At 46.1% G+C, this 21,852-nt stretch overlaps 2 protein-coding genes across 8 annotated transcripts in view; both read left to right on the top strand.

Annotated features, from left to right (window-relative positions):
• Positions 1-488: 488 nt before the first annotated feature.
• On the top strand, positions 489-15,762 carry aktip (akt interacting protein). 2 transcript variants are annotated; one of them, XM_018749660.2, is made up of 10 exons: positions 489-660; positions 2,041-2,184; positions 9,174-9,382; positions 12,128-12,192; positions 12,272-12,372; positions 13,034-13,122; positions 13,451-13,549; positions 14,247-14,354; positions 14,499-14,559; positions 14,796-15,762. In XM_018749660.2, the coding sequence occupies exons 2-10, from the start codon at positions 2,143-2,145 to the stop codon at positions 14,898-14,900; spliced, it is 879 nt and encodes a 292-aa protein (XP_018605176.1). In that variant the 5' UTR covers positions 489-660; positions 2,041-2,142; the 3' UTR covers positions 14,901-15,762. The 2 variants fall into 2 exon arrangements, with proteins under 2 accessions (XP_018605176.1, XP_018605178.1); XM_018749662.2 differs by lacking the exon at positions 489-660 and adding an exon at positions 1,012-1,157.
• Positions 15,763-18,883: 3,121 nt separating this feature from the next.
• The window catches only part of chd9 (chromodomain helicase DNA binding protein 9), a 71,911-nt gene continuing 68,942 nt past the window's right edge, over positions 18,884-21,852 (top strand). For all 6 annotated transcript variants that reach the window (XM_029252500.1, XM_029252502.1, XM_029252503.1 and 3 more), the window contains exon 1: positions 18,884-19,284. The gene's annotated coding sequence lies outside the window, so the exon portion shown is untranslated. The remainder of the gene's footprint in view (positions 19,285-21,852) is intronic.

Raw genomic sequence — 21,852 nt, forward strand, 5'->3', positions numbered from 1 at the left:
ATGTTTTATTTGTGGGAATGAATGTGAACAGCAGTCTGCGGGTCACAAAAATTTTATGTGATGGAACTGACACCTTTAAAATACTAGGTTGTAGATTAATATATATCGATGTTTATAATTGTAAAATTTAAACGTTATGAAGAGTGTGCTGGATGTGATTTCGAATATTAATACCTACTGTCAAGCTAATTATAAATTCGCTCAGATTCTCAGCGCTCCACCATATAACTCAAGTCGCTTCGGCGCGATCACGTGACATTCGGCGCGCACGCATGATTTTATTTACACATTCTTCCGGTAAATAATCCATTGCGACGCTTATATTTTGATTGACATGATATGCACCAATGGGTAAAAGCCATAAATTCGACCACGCCTTTTAAGAGTAGACTGACCTATCAAAATTGGGTTAGCTTTGATTGATTGTGACTACAGGCAATGAGAGTTCGCCCAGCTGGCACATATAAAAGCTACCCAATGACACCGAGCGAACGACGCTTAACCGTATCCGATTTCAATTCCCTTCGTTTTGTGTCAAAGGTCGGAAGTTAGTGTTCTTCTGTCTAAGAAATGTCTAACAGCAAGTAGATATCGGCTGGTTTCTCAGCGAACTCTCAAGGCGAAAGACACGCCTACGGAAGCTAACACGCTGCAGCATAGGTGAGTGGTACAACCTCTGAATTCTAGACAACATTCGATTCGATTCGTCTCTGTCTTGAAGGGCGTGAGTGTAGTTTTATTTTTCAACGGTATATATTTGACCTATTTAATCTGTTTTTGCAAACAGGTGTGACAGAAGTATGTGTGAGTGTACGTGTATAGCAGCGATATAGAGGCTAGGGTTTTCATTATCCCGTAATAAGTAGTTCGACGGTGTCGGCGACTACGTGAGTGTGAGAGGTGGCTTAGCCAGTTATATTGCGCTTTTGTGTTCACGTGACATTGCTAAACCAATACGCACCATGGAGTGGACCAGGGACACGCCTTTCCTAGTGTGGTTGAGGGTCAGCTCTGGTATTTGTGTGGCTGGCTGGCGGTCAGACGGCTGGCCAGAGAAGCGGGCCGGTTGAGTGTCATCGCTGTTTCGACATTCGCGCCGACTGCTGTCGGTCTCTATAAGGGCTGCTTCTGGTTCCATTCCATCGGGAAACTCCATCGTAAGTGCGTTTGGAAAATGGAGTTGTTTATGTTCTAGACTAGTCGGACTCTCTCAGTCGTGGCTGGCTAATCAAATCAGCTGAGCAATACCAGCCAGTCAGGGTAGTAGCTGTGATCGTTGGTGAAACCCGAATGTTACTAGTTTATGGTAGTCTGCCAGTTTTTTTTATTTTTTTTAGTACATTTAATTGATTGTTGGAATTAAGGGTTTGTCAGCGTAGGCTTGCTCTCTTTAGTTTACCTCCCATTGTCACACACAGGCTTGTGGTACTAGGTGACGGACAGGTATGTGCCGGTACGCTATTACGTTTTTTACGGTAATTTCGTCTATTCATTGGTTACACAGCGTATACGATAACTACGGTACATACACTGCTGACGAATATGCGGTATTTAATTACAGCGCATATGGTATGTATCTTCGGGCTGAGCATAATATGCAGCGTTTTCATGGCCGCGCTGTGAAGGTTATGGAAGCCGAGGATTTGACGAGGGCGACTACCATTTTATTCAAATGATAGCGTTCAGAATTGATGACAATGTCATTGGCTTGCACGTGTGTCAGTAACTCTATGAACTGAAGGATTCAGTAAATGTGGTCCCAGGAGTGACCATCTTCACAACTACACCAGGTTTTTTAAAAAAAAAAAAAAAAAACAGTGCTGTCAGGTCTTTAGGGTGTGTGTGTGTGTGTGTGTGTGTGTGTGTGTGTGTGTGTGACCTACATGTGATGAGTGTCCTTTAAATAATGAGCTTATAAAGTAGGGGATGAGGCTGGGCTATGTGTTCATCTCTGTCCAGCATAGTCATAGTGGCTAAGGGACAGCTGGAGGTGCCCTCTGTTTGATCTGACTCCTCCTGCCCTTTGACCTTTTCCTCCAGGTGGACTCGGGACTGCGGATGCCCGAGGTGGCGGTGCTGCTCTTGCAGTGGCGCCAGCAGAAAGGCTGACTGCACAGCCCATTTGTATCCCCTCTATGAGTAATGAATGCATTCTGGAGCATGTCTGCGAACACCAGTCGCAAGGTAAGGACAGCAGGGGGGGTAGTTGTTAGAGCTGCTTCCTTAAAGTCGATATTGGTTCCAGTCATTCCTTCTGCTGTAGCCCCCCCGAGCAAGGTATTTATATTGAATCGGTACAGTGAAAATTACCCAGTTGTATAAATGGGTAAATTGTATGTAGCTCTGTATAAGTTCCTTTGTAGAAAAGCAGGAGTAAAATATAAAATAAGGCAAGACAAAGCCAAGATGAAATTGAAAAGTTCTGTAGCTTTATAGGTCTGCCTCCCACAGTCCTGAGTTTTTTTAAAAACTAAGATTTAACTGTTGGAGGGTACAATAATGTTTTTGTCTAGTGAATGGAAAATTTTTATACCATATTAATACATTGGATTCAGCTTATATTCCTACATAAATGTAAATTTTTTTTTTTTTTTCTTCAAAGGGACATCAGATGGTTACTGTGTAGTATTTAACTGACACATTTGTCCAGGGTAACTTAGTGCTGGATATACTGCGTGAAACTCACTTTAATTATTTGGCCATTTAATACACATGAGCAATGTAGCATAAATGTATACACAAAATGGGCCATCTTGAGTCACTAATTTGCCTGAAACATGCCTTTGGACTGTGAAAGGAAACATGCAAACACAGCAAGAACATCCCCACTCCCCACAGGCTGAGTGGGGATCCAACCCATAACCTGGCACTGAGACACACCAGCGCTACCCATTGTGCCACTGTGTCAGTCTGTACTTGAAATATGGCAATTGATCTATTAGATCAGATTTAATATGGTCAGAGATGGCAAAGATGTATATTTCTGTAATTGGTTTAAGACATTATGAACTTCATATTCAGGTGAATAATGGGTATATGGATATGTTGGAGCAGCCCCTTTACTTATACGAGTCATAGCTCCTTAGGAATCCAGTCAGGTATGGCTCATTCTTTTAGCTGTTTTTCGGATTCCAGCGTGTGACTTGATGGTTCCCCTTATTTATCATAGGCAGATTCCCAAAATATTTGAAATGCAGGAATACCTCAAATAACTAACAAGTCACAAACTGATTATATGAATCATGCGAGTGTAGGAGGAGACTAGGAAGACTTGTAAAGAAGTTTTGTTTTCCATGCCGGTTTCTCCAACTTACTTGCTGGGTCTCAACGGACTGAGCTTGTGAGGATTGTTGTGGTTTTGTTTTCAGGTTGTTCACAGGTTTGAGAGAAGTTCTCCCATTTGAAGACCAGTAATGTCGTTGTTCCTTTGCTGCGTTATTGTAGACTGTTAGCAAAAGCCCGTTCTGCTCTTTGCAGACTTTTAGACTGCAGTTTCAGTGCACAGAGAATCCCATATTATGCTGTATGCTATCAGCTACACTTTTGAATTTGCCAGTTTTTGATTACAATTTTGCTGCCTGATCAGTTTCTAATTGCGAGTTTTTAATTTTTGACGGTGAACTTCATGTGCATAAAAGGAGTAATTTCACCTGTTTGGCTTGAATATCTTGGATTCTTGTTTGGGTTTTTCATTTTACTGATGCTTATTTCAATTAATGGTGCTCTAAATATTTTGAAATGAACATAATCTATATAAATCTGCAAAGGGAACCCATTTTCTTGCAAAACCAATCCATCCATTTTCTTTCCCGCTTGTCCTAGTAGGGTTGCAGTGGCAACAGGGAGAGCAGAGAGGCCCAGCTGCCCCTGTCCCCCACAACTTCCTCCAGCTCAGCCTGGGGAATCCTCAGCTGTTCCCAGGCCAACTGTGAGATATATTCCTCCAGCGGGTCCTGGGCTGACCTCAGGGTCTCGTCCCAGTTGGCCGTGCCTGGTATACCTCCAAAAGGAGGTGCCGGGGGGCATCCTTATCAGATGCCCAAACTACCTCTGCTAGCTCCTCAATGTGGAGGAGTAGCGACTCCGAGTTCCTCTCGGATGTCCAAACTCCTCACCCTATTGCGGCGAGTGAGTCCCAACACCCTGCGGAGAGAACTCATTTCAGCCGCTTGTATCCACGATCTTATTATTTTGGTCGTTACCCAAAGTTCATGACCATAGGTGAGGGTAGGGATGTAGATCGACCGGTAAATGGAAAGCTTTGCCTTACGACTCACCTCCCCCTTCACCACTATAGTCTGGTACAGTGGCTACGTTGCTGATGCTGCTACTCCTAGTCTGCGGCCAATCTCACACTCCCTTCTTCCCTCACTCATGAACAAGACCTCAAGATACTTAAACCCCTCCACCTGAGGCAAATTCTCTCCCCTTACCTGGAGGGAGCATGCTATCCTTCTGTGAGAGAACCATAACTAAGTTTTTGAGGTGATGAGCCTCATACAAACTGCTTCGCGCTTGGCTGAAAACCGTTCCAGTGCGTGTTGGAAGCAACTATGACGGTGCCTAAAGGACAACATCATTTGCAGATAGCAGAGATGTCACCTTCTGACTCCCACATAGAATACTCTCCTGACTTTGACTGTACCTTGATATCCTCTCCACGGAAACCACAAACGGGAGTGGAGACAAAGCACAACCTTGGTGGAGTCCAGCACCCACACTGAACGGGCTTGACTTAATGGCAAGTATGCCGACACGGTTCTCTCTCTGTGTGTACAGAGATCGAATGGTTCGCAATAGTGGCCTTGGCACCCCATACTCCCTAACACCCCCCACAGAATTTCCTGGGGAACACGGTCATAGATCTTCTACAAGTCCACAACACAGATGTAGACTGGATAAGCGAACTCCCATGCCCCCTCAATTGTCTGTGAGAGGGTAAAAAGCTGGTCCGCTGTTCCACGGCCAGGACAGAATCCGCATTGTCAGTCTTTAATCTGAGGTTCACCTATCAGCTGGAGCCTCCTTTCCAGCACCCTAGCATAGACTTTCCCAAGGAGGCTGAGAAGTGTGATACCCCTATAGTTGGCGCACACTCTCCGGTCCCGTTTCTTAAAGATGGGGACCACCACCCCAGAGGTCCATGCAATATGGCAGAGGTGTCAGCCATGACAGCCCTATAACGTCCAGGGCCTTAAGCAGTTCTGGGCGAATCTCATCCACCCCTGTGTTTTCCTACCGTGGAGCTTACCAACTTCCTCAGTGACTTCCACCAGGGAAATGGACTCTCGACACCCTAGAAACCTCTGACCCTGACTCCTGTAGGGGGAGGCATATCTCTCGGGTTTAAGAATTCCTCAAAGTGCTCTTTCCACCTCCTGACAATGTCCTCATTAGATATCAGTTTCTCCACCTGCTGCCTTTTTTGCCTGCTGGTACCTGTCTGTTAAGTTAGGAGTGCCCCAGAGCCAACCAGGCCCTAAAGGCTGCCTCCTTCAGCTTGACTGCTTCCTTCACCACCATTGTCACCAGTAGGTTTTTGGGTTGCCCCTATGACTGGCACCAACAAGCTTTTGGCCACAGCTGTGCCTGGGTGCTTCCACAATGGAGGTTTTGAACAGTCCATTCAGACTCCATATCCCCTACCTCCTCCAAGACATGGGAGAAGCTCTCCTGAAGGTGCGAGTGAAAATCATTCCGGACAGGGTCCTCTGACAGTCGTTCCCAGCACACCCTCACTAAACGCTTGGGCCTACCGGGTTTGTCCATCAGTTTTCTCTGCCATCTGATCCAACTCGCCACCACATAATCGGTTCACAGCTCAGCACCTGTCTTCACCTGGGTGTCCAGAACATGTGGTCTCAAGTCAGATGAAACTACAAGGTCGATCGTTGATCTTTGGCCCGGACATGGTGTTTATCGACAAACCATGACTAACACAGAAGTCAATAACATTTCATCATTCAGGTTCAGATTGGGCAAGCCATTCTTCACAATCGCCCCCTGCCAAATTTCCCAGTCATTGCCTATGTGAGCGTTGAAGTCCCCCAGCAGGATTTATGGAGTCTGTAGGTGGTGCCCTGTCAAGAACCCCACCCACTTTTCTCGAAGAAGGTTGAATACTCTGAACTGCTGTTTGGTGCATAAGCACCCACAACAGTTTTTCCTCTCTGCGACCTTAAGTCGCACTGAGGCAACCCTCTCGTCCACTGGGATAAACTCCAACTGTATGGCAGCCAGCCGGGGGCTTGCAAGTGCAGCTCCCCACACCTGCCCGGCACCTCTCACCCTGTCCAACTTCTGAGTTGGAGAGAGACCACCCCCTATTGAGGAGTTTGGTTCCAGAGCCAACACTGTGAGTGGAGGTGAGCCCAACTATATCTAGTTGGTATCTCTCAACCTCCTGCACCAGTTTCAGCTCCTTCCCCCCCAAGTGATTACATTCCCCGTGCCAAGAACCAGTTTCTGTCAAGGGACCATGATGCCACACGACACCCTGCCTGCTTCTACCGCATAATACACATTGCACCAAACCCCCATGTTGGATATTACGAGTGGTGGGCCTACATGACCCCCCATGTTGCTTTTTCGGGCTGAGCCCAGCCAGGTTGTCTGGGCTGCCCGGCCACCAGGCACTCACCTAGGAGCACTACCCCCAGGCCTGGTTTCAGGGGTAGGTCCTAGTGACCCTATTCTGGGCAGGGTAAACATTCTCTTGTTTACTTTTTCCATAGAGGTTTTTGGATCGTGTTAGTCTGGATCTTCACTCCAGACCTGTTCGCCTTGGGAGACCCTACTAGGAGCATACTGCTCCCGGCAACATAACTCTGGAGATCCCTAGATACGCAAGCCCTTCCGCCATGCCAAGGTCCCAATCCAGGAAGGGGCCTGCTAAAAACTTGCTATAATCTACCTCATCACTTTCTTACCTTTTCAGAATTGTCATCTGCTGTTCGCTGGCAGAATTGTTCTTGTAAATGAATTTTTGAACGTTGCACAAACTTGTAGAGGCAGAAAAATTGCTACACCATTTTTAGTTTACCCCTTGTGTCGTTTTGTTCAGCTTCTCTTAAAACCTCAAACAACTGAATATAATACAGCTGCAAAAAGAAAATTAAACAGGCAATTGGTTTGATATTAAGTGCAAACTGGCCATTTAAAATATGATCAAGGAGTTATTTTTCTTGATTCTCATTGAATGTTGCCATGTTTGTAAGAGTTGGTGCACAGTGTGGACTAACCATGTGACTACACTTGAGCCCTGAATTTAGTGCTTTGGATTTTGATCAGCATACATACTGGACTTCTGGTAGCGTAGTGGTTAGAGCGACTACCTTTGGACTCAGAGGTTGCAGGTTTGAGCCTCACCTCCAGCTGTAGTACCCTTGAGCATGGTACTTATCCTGAATTGCTCCAGTAAAATTACCCAGCTGTATAAATGGGTAAATAATTGTAAGTTGCTTTGGAGAAAAGCATCAGCTAAATGAATAAATGTAATGTACTTATTGTGTTTGGTACCTAGACTCAATTTCATTTATATGAAGATATTTTTGTTGGCAATGTTCATGTTTACTCCAAACTTGAATGCTGAAATCACCTCATTAAAGCTTTTTGTATGGCCTCAAAGCTAATGTATTTAGGGTTAGTAGTGTATGTGTTCTACCTGACTTTGAAGGTGCAAGGGGATTTACTGCAGCAAATCCTGCTTTTAGACTTAATCTCATGAAATGAACTGTGAACAGTTGGTGTATGTGGACAAGGTAGGGCAACTGCCCAGGACCCAGTAGTGGTGCTACTGCCAAAAGGAAAGGGTGGCTTTAGGGTGGAATTCATAGCTCTTCTACCAGCATACAGGAAAGGAAATGCCTTTCCAGAAAGACGGAAGTGGGTCTGTTCTAGGATTATTGCTCATTAAAATAATGTCCAGCAGCTGTTGACTATTCCATTTTTTTCAAAACTGGGCACACTTTTCTCTGTTTGACTGCAAGACTGGGTTTTCCTTCTGTCTGAGTCGTGGCTGGAGTGTGTAATGATGGGAGACGATCCCCGCTTAGCTTCTGCATGGTAAAGGCACACTACGGTTTTACATGGCTACCTCTAGCTAGGCCACATCTAAGAAGTGAACAGGTATATATGTTAAGCATGTACTTAAATGTACGTGGCTATGTCAAAAACTAGTAAAACATAGTTTGCTCTTATAAATGTATGGCCGTTCCTCACTTAAGTGACTTTGTGTGAAAGATTTTCTTTTTTTTTTTTTTTTTTTTGGGGGGGGGGGACGGTCATTTTTGGTGGTGGTCAGTTCCTAGGCAAAAAGTCACCTAAAATTTCTTGAAATACCAGAGGAAAATATTTTCTGCTTAAGTCTTTCAAGTGCCTGCTGCACTCATTTGGCTCATGGATTAAGATATTGAGAAACTTCACTAAAAGTTAGAGGAGCTGTGCAGCATTCCTGATGAATGTTTCACACTGCATCTTCATTTGATTGTGAAGGGATATTTATGTAAATCTCTGTTAGAGAGGACATCACCACCATCACTTGAACACATGGATTCATCTATCAGATGTACAAGATAGAGGAAACAATAGTGCATTTCACCAGTTGAAATGCATAGATGGACAGTTCAAAGAAGCTATCTAATGTACAACTGGTTTAAACTGACTAATCGCATTGGTCAAATACTACATTAGCTACTATGTACAACAGTAGCTACTGCATTAGTAGCTGCATATAATCTTAGCAGAAAATGCAAAGAATTGACAGGTATAATAAATTATGGAGTAGTTTTGGAAAGAAGTGTAAAATGGTGTATTCAGACCCCTTTATTTTATGTAGCAGCCTTATGCTAAGTTCATTTAAATGAATTTGTTCCTTCATTAATTTATACTTGATACCCCATAATGACAAATCAAAAATTTTAGAAATTTTTCCAGATTTATTAAACTGAAATAGTAGGTTGATAATTATTCAGACCCTTTGCTATGACACTTAATTTAGCTCAGTTGCATCCCCTTTCTGTTGACTGTCTTTGAGATGTTTCTACACCTTGTTTGGAGTGCATGTGTAATAAATTTAGTTGTTTTTGAAAATTATGAATCTTGGTAAACCTTCTGGGGGGGCTTGCCAGTGAACTAGTCTGTGGATAAGTGTTTTGGAACTGGTTGGTCAACAGAGAACTGACAGTGAGGACAAGATTGCACAAGGGGAGCAGCGCACAAGTCCCCCAAGGGCTCCTTTTGGCAAGAAGCAGCTGCCCTCCATTCCCAAGAACGCGGTACCAATCACCAAGCCAGTCTCACCTGCCCCATCAGCCCAGTCCTCCAATGGCACTCATGCCTCCTATGGCCCCTTCTACCTGGAGTACTCGCTACTTGCAGAGTTGTAAGTACTGCCTTTTCTGTGAAAGGTACTTACTGTATGACAACTTCTCTCATTTCATCCCTGGCTTAGGACATAAGGCATCAACCTATTGTCCATCTCTTCCTATCATTTGCAACATGTTGTGCCTCTCCCAACATAAGATTAATCTCCTTTAGCTCAAAGTAGTTGTTTAATCCTCCTGGTTTTCTCTTTCCTGCTGGTATTCATCTGAGGGCACCCTTTGGGATCTGTTGCTGGTCCGTTCTTAGTACGTGCCCAAGCCATTTCATCCGCCATTATGTGACCTCTTTGACTCATGCTATAGAATTTGATCTTTACTAGCAACACTATAACACAAATTCTTCATGTCACTTTGGGCCACTCTCCAACATTCAGAGCCATATAACAAGACAGACTTTACGTTCTTATAAATTAAAATCTTAGTTTGTTAACAGTATTGTTTAGCGCTCCAGATGGGCTAAAGTATACCAAAGGCATTTTAAGCTTTTCCAAGGCATGCACTGATATTTACATTTATTAATTTAGCTGGTGCTTTTCTCCAAAGCAACTTGCAATGTTAAGTTACTCTACAATTATTACCCGCTTTCACTGCTGAGTAATTTTCCTGGAGCATTTTAGGGTAAGTAGCTTGTTCAAGGGTACTATAGCCACAGGAGAGATTCCAACTTCTGACCTTCAGATACAAAGGGAGTATCTCTAACCAGTACTCTGCCATGCTGTCCCCCCATGATATCTTTGCTGACAGTATTATCAGAATTGATGAGACTTCCCAAATAAATTCCTCCACCTTTTCAAGTGGGGCACCATTTAACGTTAGTCATGTATTTATATAGGGTTGATGTCCATGACTTTAGTCTTAGCAGTATGGAATTTAGACCAGTCTGTTTGGCATATCTATTCAGTCTGTCAGCTCCCCCCATACATGCTTGAGGGAGTACAGCTAGATCATTTGCAAAATTTAGGTTTTCTAATTCAGAGAATAATCCACTGGATACCTCTTGGACTTTCAGCTGTTGTCTTCCACATGATCCAGAGCAACTGGGAATAGAATTGGAGAAATGATGCAGCCTTGGTGTACACCTGATTCTAGAGGGAACAATTCTGTTTCACCCTCAAGGATCACACTGCATTCAAAGTCACTGTAGAATAACTTTATCAGTGTTAGTCATTGGGGGTACTCCATGGGACCTTGGTCTTCCATAGGGTATCCTGGTGTAGGCTGTCAAAAGGGTTTTTGGAAGTCAGTGAAATTAATGTACAACAGTCTGTCCCACTCTAGGCATTGTTCTGTGATGTTTCTCAGCAAGAATATCTGCTCTATGCAGCCTCTGCATTTCCTAAATCCTGCTTGGTCTTGTCTTGGCTGGTTCTCAAGAGCTGAATCAATTCTACCCAGTAGGATTCTACAGAAGTCTTTTGATGGAATTGAAAGCAGTGTGATGCTTTCCTAGTTATTACAAACTTGGAGGTTTCCTTTCTTTGGAAGCTTCACAAGTCCTTTAGACCAGTTACCAGGGATTGCATCTTTTCCCCTATATACTTCAACAAATGTACTCGTAGACCTCCTGTGAAGTATTTAGGTTGGCTTTTAGTATCTGAATGTTGTCAGTGCCGTAGGCTTTTCCAATTTTTCATAAAGCTTTAATGGCATGTGTGTACTTCATCTTTTGTTGGGGAGCTGGAATGAATGGTCAGATGAACTTCTGCTGGTGGTGGGTTTGCTGGTCCTCTGGTTCTGGTCTAATATTTCACACAAATGTTGTTCCTATGTTGCTGCTTGTTCATTCTCTGTAAGGTTGTTTCCGTATTTCACAGTGGTAGATAGTTTGGTGTTTTTACTGCAGAGCTTTTTAGTGGTTTCATAAACAGTGCTTGTTTCTCCTTGCCCAACTGTATGTTCAGCCTCTCTTGCCAGTCGGTTGGAGCATTGCTCTTGGCTGGTTCAACCATATCGGAAAAGCCCTCTGGCGAGGGGCCAGATGAGTCCACTGGTCCCCCGGTTTGGGGATTGGGTGTGGGCTAACAACCCCACACTATAAAACACATTTTGTTATGGAAATGATACAGTTGTCAATTGTGAACAGAAGCCAGTGTTAATGCCCAGTAATTCAGTATTATGACTCTTCATATTACAAATTAAGAAACACATTTTCTTGTCATCTCTTCTCCCCCCCCACTTACAATGGTTGCAGCAGACTGAATAGAACCTCTATTTAACATCAGGATTCTGATGTAGTGTATCACTGTGGGGTTCAACTTGTTTCTGCTGTTTTTGAGTGTGAGGTTTTTTTTTTTTTAAATAAAAAACATGGGTATGGGATTGTCAACCTTTTATTTACTAAGTTTAAAATACTTTGGAATTAAAAAAATGAGCAGGCTTAGTTCCAGTTTCTAGACTAATTGGTGTTAATACATTTAGTCCTAGTTATATTGGGAATGTTAGTCTTCCAAAAGCAACTCTGAACTTTAAATTTCTTTCTTCAAATTCAACAAACTATATCTAGTGTGGTGTTGGCAATGCTAGTTTGACTTTCTTTAATACCTTTCTAAGTCATCTTTGAAGGGCTTTGGATCATCATGATGATGTGATATGTCAAGAGTCCCTGCTTATGAATGCTGAGTTTGCTTAGGGCTGCAGGCCTCTCTGTACCTTTTCAGTCATTTATAAAAGATGTCCTGTCCCATCTGGGAGTGTCCCATGCCCACCTGAGTGTATTAATCCCTTGCTCTTTCTGTTGACTGCAGCACGCTGGTGATAAAGCAGAAGCTCCCTGGGATATATGTACAGCCATCCTACAGATCAGCGTTAAGTAAGCAACTGCACTTTGTCCTTCATAAAGTCTAATATCGGTAGGTATTGTGTAGCTAACAGTTTTTGATTTGTTTCAGTGTGGTTTGGGGTCATTTTTATAAGGCATGGTTTGTATCAGGATGGCGTCTTCAAGTTCACAGTTTACATCCCAGATAATTACCCCGATGGAGACTGTCCAGTAAGTATTGTGGTATCTACTTGTTTTGTTTTTTATTCTGAAGGTTCTTATGTTTGCACTACTGTACACTTCATTATGAGAAGCTGCTTTAATTGGAGGTCTAGTTTTAAGATTCTTTCATTGTTATGTTATGCAGAAAAGTTGCATGTGTTCATGAGGCTCAAGTATCTTTTATTATTTATTTAAAAATTTCCTTCCACTGGTCGGCTATAAGAGAAAATGTGCATGAAGGGGTCTAGAATGGTGACTAGTTCCTTTTGCTCTGGATACAACTTCTCACCCTCGGAACAAAAACCCTCATAGGTGACTTGATCTTAACCAGACCAGGACTGACAATTATTTGTGCACTGAAGTGTGGGGTAAGAAATTCAGTATGGAACCATCACTGAGAAACCACATCACAATTCATGCTGCTAAGGCCCTTTGAATGTTGACAAACAACAAAACATCCATTTGTCCTGCTTGTTGCAGTTGGCTGCAGTTTAAATTGCAAGCTGAACATTATTCTTGTTGAGTGTTTTAAGCCTGGGGTTGGTTTCAACCCTTTTTGAGCAGTGTAGATGTGACTGTGGCTGACAAATGCCTGGAAATCTGATTTCGAAGATCGGTGCTGATGTGGCCTGGCCTGCTGGTTCACCTGAGCCTTCTACTTGCATTTCAGAGGGTGGTCTTTGACATCCCAGTCTTCCACCCTTTAGTGGACCCTGTGTCAGGGGAGCTTGATGTGAAGAGAGCCTTCACAAGGTGGAGGTATGCAAATGGTATTTCTTCTGTACTTGGTTGACACATTACTGGTTTATCTTAGAGTGTGGGGAAACAAATCTTTAAATGCTTTTTATTAAATTGCTAGAAGTTTATCAAACATGGTACCTGAGGTGCCTAAGTGTTCACGATCACAACAAATGAAGTGCAAGTCATTGTTACAGTGGGTTATTCATGTATGTATCTTCACAGGGAGTTGTGGGGGTATTTACATTCCTTCTTATACTTGAGAAGGAAGAAACCTGCAGTGCTTGTGCAGCTGGGATACTTGTAGCTACTGACATGACAGCCCTTCCTCACCTTTTTGCCCCTTCAGGCGCAATCATAATCACATCTGGCAAGTGCTGATGTATGCGCGTACCATCTTCTATAAGATCAATACTGTGGAGCCCCTGAACCCAGAGGCAGCTGTACTGTGAGTCTGAGCTGCAACTGTGCAGTTTAAAGGGTGTGGGTGTGGGTGACAGTGCTGGTGTTTGGGCTGGCCACCAGTTTAATGTAGCATAAAGGTTGACATAGTCCTATAATATGAAGCTTGCTGGTTCAAGTCCCTTTCCCTGCTCCTGCTGGAGTCCTCTGATCAAGGTACTTGTGCTCAATTGCCCTTGAGAGAGAGAGAAGAAAAATATGTAGTACAAATACTGTTTGGTGGAAAATGTCTGCTAAGCAACAAATCAATAACTCATCTTGATCTGTTCAAAGAAATTTGTTTGCTTGTTGTGCATGCCTTCCTATAACTTCCCATCTGGGAAATGTTTGTGGCTGGTTTGCGTGTGCGTTGGCTAATGCACATTTACATTTATTCATTAACACATGCTTTTCTCCAAAGCAACTTCCAATGAACTTTAGAGTTGTCAGCCCACACCTTATTCACCAAGGTGACTTACACTGTTAGTACTGTACACTACTTGCAATATGTCAATCATCCATAAATCAGTGGAACGCTATCACTCACAGAGTAGGTACACCTGTCCTACAGGCAGCGGATGCCTTCTTGCCAGTCTTGTGCCCTGTGCTGTTACAGGAGCATGGGGAAATGATTCCTTCTCTACAAGCTCATTGTGTCAATATTAAGGCTTGTGTACTCAAGTTGTGTGTTTGCATCTGCCCAGGTATGACAAGGATGTTCAGCTGTTCAAAAGCAAGGTGGTTGACAGTGTGAAACTATGCAACAGCCATCTTTTTGACCCACCCAAGATTGATGATCCTTATGCAATAAGGTTGGTCTTCATTAATGATAGACTGCAGAACAGCTTTTTCAATTCTAAGATATGACTGGTTAATACTGCAAAAGGCTGAATGACATGGTTCAAGGTGGAAGTCAATGTCCTTTATTTTTTGACCATCTGAGGATGTTTTTCTAGCTTCTCCCCATGGAATCCAGCTGTCCACGAAGAAGCAAGGGAGAGAATGTTTGCTCATAAAGTGAGTATTGAGGTTATAACCCAACTGGGGGCAAACAAATGGAAAGAGGCACTTGCCACTTTGCTTCAATAGTTTGGCATGGCTGCTTCAAAAGCATGGTGTGTCAAGGTGAACTTAACAATGGTAGCTGTAGCCAAAACAAGACATGACCAGACACTTTACAAGTAGTGAAGTGTGTGCTAAGAGAACCACAGATGTGACTTTCCTGATGCGTCTAACATCGGACTGTTTCGTAGAGACGGCCTGAGGATCTCAAGGGGCTGCAGGTATCGGGGTTGTCCTGGGTGAAGCCTGGATCTACACTCCCCTTCAGCAAAGAGGAGAACAGCCTTCAGACATGAGCCTGCAGCTCTCGTTCGAGCCACTGTGGGGCATCATCAGTACAGTAGACATGTCCCAGGCTTGTGGGGGCAACATGGACTGCAGCTCAAATGGAATGAAAACCGCTTACCTTTATATGAGTTAATGACACTGGCTCAGCTTCGACTGATGATGCAAGTTTTGGCTCAGACTAGGGCAGAAGCGGGCCTACGTTTCCCATGTACGTTCGCACCAAACAACCTCAACGAAAGCACTTGCAGACTTATCGACTGCTCTGTGACTTTCCTTTTTGACCCTCACCATCTCATTATGTTCTAGGGGAAAATTTATTGCTGGTCATATTAAGCAGCTGACAGCATTTTACATTTTTTGCCTCTCCCTTAAACCTTTTTAATAACATGGCAGTCCAGTGTTGGCTTGACACTACACTTAGCTTTTATTGGGTTTTGAAGGGGCTCTTTAATGGTTAGTATGTTCAGATTCCGCTGTACAATGTATGACACCTGAAAATGTTTAATATATAATGACAAAAAGGTAAATATGGTTCAAAGATAAGTTAATCATTTATTGAATCATTTATGCTTCTATTGTAATTTTTGGATTTTTTTTCTTATCCTGAATGAAACAATGTTTGTAAATAGGAATTTTCTGTAAATTTGATCTCATTGGTAGTTTTGCTGAAATAGGTCATTGGTTCTATTCATGTACAGACGGAAACTTAATTTTTGAATCATAATTGGTTTATTTTTGCTTTTTTCTGGTCAAACTTTCTCCCCCCCACCCTTTCTAAAGTGGTTACTTGACATTGTTTGAAACTGTATACTGCATTGGTATTTTTAAGCCAAGTTTTCAGTGGAAGTAAATAAAAAATTTTAAATCTGATTATCTGACTTGTAAATTTTTGCCAGTTGCAGCCCTTAAAACAAGTTTCATTGCCATAAGGTGACACACTGCAACCCTAGAATGTTCCATTAAGTTGAAGTATTTTAAATAAGGTTTGATGCTAGGTGAAGGTAAATGGGGATCTTTGTAACCTGACTTTTCTTTCTACCAGTTACCAAAGGTGAAATAAAGCAAGTATGCCAAACATTACTGCTCAGTGTTGCAGTAAAATTCTTTTCCTGCCAGTCATACCACTTCTAAGCAGAAGTGGAAAGCAGCTCAGTCAACTTTGTCAGTTAACTCTAGCTGAATTACACATACAGGCAAATGAATTTTTTTTTTTTTTTTTTTTTTTCCCTGGGACTCTTCTACATAAGAGATCGTGCAAGACAGAGCAAATGCAGGACAGTGCAGCGCACAGGTCAGAGTCTGGTGCCAATCTGTGTAATGTACATATTGTAACGACCCCCCCCGTTACTGTTTTAGGAGGGAGTGTGTGTTTAAATGTAAATAGTTGCATTATGGGAAATAATGTTAAAGGTGTGTGTAACCACTGGGGGCACTTAAGGGGGAAATAGTAGGGTGACCGTGTGTTCAGAAGAGAGCTTAAGAGTGCTAAAGCAGACCAGGAAGGCTGGTTGTAAGCGCAGGTCCTGGAGAAGAAGGGGTCCTCGGCCCGAGAGCATCCTTTCCCTTGTGCTGGTGTTCGAATAAATCGTTCGTTATGAACGCTGCTTCCGCGTCCCTCTTTGCCCCATCCAAACCCACGGCGCTGTGCGCCACACTGGTGTCAGAAGTGGGATGGGAGCAGGACGATGAGAGGCTGGATCAGGAAACAGCTGACCACCAGGCATCGGGAAGGAGAGAAGAGCGAGACGGAAGAACGCTGTCCCCCGGAAGAAGTGCCTACGACGGTGGAGGTTGAGGTGGACGTGCCGTGGCGGAGCACGGGTGTCCAGGGGGATGCTGGGGAAGCGTGCGAATGGGCGAGGACGGTGGAGGAGAGCTGCGAGGTGCCGCTGGAAACAGGCAAGCAAGTCGAGTGGGGTCTCCTTGCGCCCAGAGAAAGAGCGGCAGGAAGAGGCAGCGAACCGCCATCGACCGCGGAGGAAAGTTGCCCCGCGAAGAGCGCCGCTTTCCCGAGCAGGATGGATGCCGTGCTGGACGACGCGGAGCAGTGTGCCTCGTCTGTGGACAGGCAGAGCTCCGTGTCGAAGATGAGCGAAACCGCCGACGCTAATTCTCCGGCGGAACGAACGGGAGTTCGCCACTTTCGGGGAGAAAGCGCCCAGCCTGCCTAAAGCCCCGGCAAGCGTTGTAGAGCGGCGCGGCGAAACAAACGCCGCAAAAAGAGGAGGGCTGCGCAGCAAGAAGCGGCCAGTTTTACGAACGTCGCGGCAGGTTCAGTGTGCGACGAATCGGCGGAGGCGAGAGCGGCAAGCAGAGGGGGTTCGCCGGGTCCTTTGCCGGAAGACGGCTGAGCGGCGAGGCGCGCGGCGAGACGACGGGAGGCGCGAGAAAGATGTTCGCCTCCAACAATGGAGCGGGGACAACGCGAAGCGGCTGCGGGGAGCCATCGCGAAGGTCCCACGGAAGCCGGTCAGCGAAAGCCACGTGGGCGCCGCCATGTTTGGGACGCGCCACGTGCGAGTGAGGGAGTCGTGCAGGGACCGAGGCCCGGCGGACATGGGACGAGGATGGCCACCCCGACCCCCGAGCGCGCCGCCATGGGGGGTCTCTTGCAAGTTTCCCGCCCCAACTACCAGCGGTGAGCGTCCTGTACTCCCGACTGGATGCGCGTGAGAACAGCGCTGGATGTTGGGACACTTGTGGGGCAGGCAGCAGCGGGGACGCTGCTATTCTTTTTGGCGGGGGGCTATGTAACGACCCCGCGTTACTGTTTTAGGAGGGAGTGTGTGTTTAAATGTAAATAGTTGCATTATGGGAAATAATGTTAAATGTGTGTGTAACCACTGGGAGCACTTAAGGGGAAACTAGTAGGGTGACCGTGTCTTCCAGTGTGTTCAGAAGAGAGCTTAGGGGTGCTAAGCTAGGCCAGGAAGGCTGGCTGTAACTTAGCGTAGGTCTTGGAGGAGAAGGGGTCCTCGGACCGAGAGCATCATTTTCCCTTGTGCTGGTGTTCGAATAAATCGTTCGTTATGAACGCTGCTTCTGCGTCTCTCTTCGCCCCATCCAAACCCACAGTGCTGCGCGCCACAATATACAGTACAAAGAAAACTATAGGACATTTAAATGAGAATTAGAAACAAGTCAAGAGCACATCTTGAGTGTTTTCAGCTGGTTTCTGCTGTGCTCATGAGCAGGAGGCAGATGCCCCCCACTCCTCTTGTGTCCAAGGTGAAAAAATGACCACAACACAAGGGACATGATTTCAGATGTTTCTTGGTCATAATCCTCAACTGTATCACTATACAACTGCTTTAGTAGTCTGTTATCTATCAGCCATAACCATCGTAGTTCACTCATGGGTCGAGGGAGGTGAGTGATCTCTCTTCTCCCAGGTCTGTCTGTATAACAGCTGAAGTAGTCTCGATTTTTGGTTTAATAAGGGGAAAAAAAAGTTGTGTAACTAATCGCCCTATTTGCTATCTGGTGTTAATCCACTGGAGTGAATCCGCTCAGAGAGGAGAGAAGCGCTATGAGCATCTTTCTCAGGTCACGTGGCTCCACTTGCAGCACTTCAAAACTCGTTCATCTTGAACGATCGTGACCTGCTGTCTCCATGATCTGCCTCAGAGACTCCAGATTCAGCGCGCTCGCGTTGCGGCTGTATGGTGTGTACTGTACGGACCACAGTCACGCCGAAACCAGCAAGAATTCAGCCGATTGGTCCGAGTCGGCGCGGCCATCTTGGGCTCCTCCCCTCCGAGCAGCCGGGGCTGAGACGCGCCGTGTCCGGACAGTCCCCGCCGGTCGCCTCGGGCCTCAGCCGCGACCGGAAGGCTCCTCCGGCCAGCGCGAGCTCCGTGCCACACGTGTCCACAGCCGAAGCAGACGAGTCCCCCCCCCTTCCGCCACCCCCCACCGCTTTCCGTCCAATCGGAGGACGAGCGTCACGGCTCGTATGTAAATACGGTGTTGTGACGTCACGGGCGGCGAAGCGCTCAGGCCGCGAGCGGCGGTACTACGGCAAGTCGGCGAGCCGACGTCGTGCTCGTTTCCCACGCGGTGACAGCGACAGTGACGCTTCGTGCCCGCGTGACGCCGCGTCCCCGCGGTAAGTAGTGATGTAAGCAGTGATGCAAGCGGTGATGCTCGGTTCCGCGGCGGTGCGAACGTGGACGCTGTAGCTGTCAGCTGGACGCGACGCGACGCGACGCGGCGCGGCGTGGCGCGGCTCAGGGAATCCCAGCGCCGAGCGGAGCAGCGGACTTCCCTCCCCCCCGACTGGGCGCTCCCTGCTCGGCGGCGCGATACGCGATGCGGCGCTCCCGGCTCCGCGGCTTCCCAGGTGGTGAAGAGACGACGCAGAGAGAGGGACCGGCGGCGGCAGAGTGGCTAGTAAGTGCGGGACCCGGGAGGGATTCCCTCAGAGCCGCCGAGACAGGGACGTCGTGCCTGCATGATGATGTGCATGTGCTCCTCCGTACCCTCTGTCATACCCCCCCAGTCTCCCGGTGTCCCTGCTTTTGTTCAAGTTCCCCCCCTTTCCCAGTGTCCTCTGCTCATCCCTCCACTCCTCTCTGTTCATCCTCCACTCCTCTCCCGATCCCTGCTCCCTTCCCCAGTGTCTCCCACTGGTCTCTCAGTGTCCCCCCACTTGTCTCCCAGTGTCCCCTGCTCCCTTCCCCAATGTCTCCCACTCCTCTCCCAGTGTCCCCTGTGCCCTTCCCAGTCAGTGTCTTCCCACTCCTCTTCCAGTGTCCCCTGCTCCCTTCCCCAGTGTCTCCCACTGGTCTCTCAGTGTCCCCCCACTTGTCTCCCAGTGTCCCCTGTGCCCTTCCCAGTGTCCCCCACTCCTCTCCCAGTGTCCCCTGCTCCCTTCCCTAGTGTCTCCCACTCGTCTCCCAGTGTCCCCCCGACTCCTCTCCCAATCTCCCCTGCTCCCATCCCCAGTGTCCCCCCCACTCCTCGATGTAGAGAGCAGCCGTGCTGTGAACACATGTGCACACGCCTCTGAGGACCCCTCACTGCACTGAATCTTAGAGACGCTGGCAGCGAAACCATTCCTGAGGGTTTAAATTCCTCTGTGTACTTTAGATCATATTCAACACCTGACTCTCAGAGCTTCACCACCCTGTTTTTACCATATTGCAGCACCAGAAAAGGGTTATGAGATCAGTCGCTGGTCATAATCGCGATGGGGACGGTGACTCTATGAGGGGACCGAGGGGGTCCTGAAGAAGAGCGCCATGTCAAACGGGAGGAACCCCTGCAGCTGTGGCTCAGAAGGCCCTCCCTCTTTCCACACAGCAAGTTTACAGCAGATAAGGCTGAGTGACACACATGTTGAGCACGGGGGGCTCAATAATGTGTGTAAGAAGCAGATATGGCCGCAGTGCAGGCGGCGCCCTCATCAGGCCAGGGCAGACAAGCAGAGCCGCCCAGGGTCAGTTAAAGCACAAATTAAAAAATGTAAGAATTTCACTGTGCTTGTGCACACGAGTGTGAGTGCGTGTTCTTCTCCCACTCCCACATGCATGTTTTTTGAAAGTCATGTGTGGAAAATTATGTGCTGTTGGAGTTGGAGCACATGTTTTAATAACACCGAATACAGTAAGTGGCTGCCGGTAATGTTCTGGATGAGCATCTAAAGTCAGAGGATCCAGGAGAGTGGGTCGGTGCTGCTGCTTTGTGAAGGTATGAGGATGCCGGTGACCCCATGATAAGGTAATCCGTACTGTGTTCTGGAAAGAACCCATTTACACATTGTAATTTTTACTGTATTAGTTCAAGGTAAGTACCTTGATTACATTTATTTATTTAGTAGATGCTTTTCTCCAAAGTCACTTCCAGTGAACTCTTATGTAGTGTTATCAGCCCACACACCTTATTCTCCAAGGTGACTTATACTGTTAGATACACTGCTTACAATGGGTCACTCATCCACACACAGACACACACACACTCTCTCTCTCTCTGTCACTCACACTATGGGGGAACCTGAACAGCATGTCTTTGCAGTGTGGGAGGAAACCAGAGCACCCGAAGACTTACACTGCTAGATACACTACTTACAATGGGTCACTCATCCATACAGCAGTGGAACACACACTCTCTCTCTCTGTCAATCACACACTATGGGTGAACCTGAACAGCATGTCTTTGGACTGTGGGAGGAAACCAGAGCACACAGACACGGGGAGAACATGCAAACTCCACACAGACTGAGCGGCGATCAAACCCACATCCTCTCACACCACCCAGGTGCTGTGAGACAGCAGCACTTCCCGCTGTGCCGCCCTATGGTTGAGGATAACACAGCAGAGGGTGAGAATGGCACCGAAGACCTCGGAGTTCAGATGCAGTGGTTCTAACCACTTCGCCACCTGCTGTCCCCTGTTTTAGTAACTTTCATCATGTGTAGAATCATTTTCCAACAATTCAAAAATTTTCGTTGACTGCGTAACTAATACGGCTAGAACAATGAAATGGACTCAAGTGACAAAAAAAAAAAACTAAATTATGAAAGCCTTAATTTCTGTTCTTTGACCCATGTTTAACACCCTCTGAGAATACCAAAGCAGCAAAATATGGTAAATAATAATCCAATTGGGGGAAGCTCATAATCTAGAGCTGTTGCCTTTGGTCCCGAAGGTTTAAATCCCACCTCCAGTTGTAGTACCGTTGAGCAATTTACTTAACCTAAAATTTACCCCGGTATATAAATGGGTAAGTGATTACAAGTAGCTTAACACTGTAAGTCACCTTGGAGAAAAGCAAGAGCTAAATGAATGTATGTAATAAAAGAACAGGTCAAGGGCAGCACTGCAATGGACTGGCAGCCCATCCAGGGTGTGGACCCCTCAGCCTTGCACCCAGTCATTCCGGGATAGGCTTCAGACCCCCGCGACCCTGACCAGGACATGTGGTTACTGGCGATGGCTGTATTGCACTATTATTTGCAAT

This window comes from Scleropages formosus, chromosome 5 (genome assembly GCF_900964775.1).
Source record: "Scleropages formosus chromosome 5, fSclFor1.1, whole genome shotgun sequence".
Lineage (NCBI taxonomy): Eukaryota > Metazoa > Chordata > Actinopteri > Osteoglossiformes > Osteoglossidae > Scleropages > Scleropages formosus.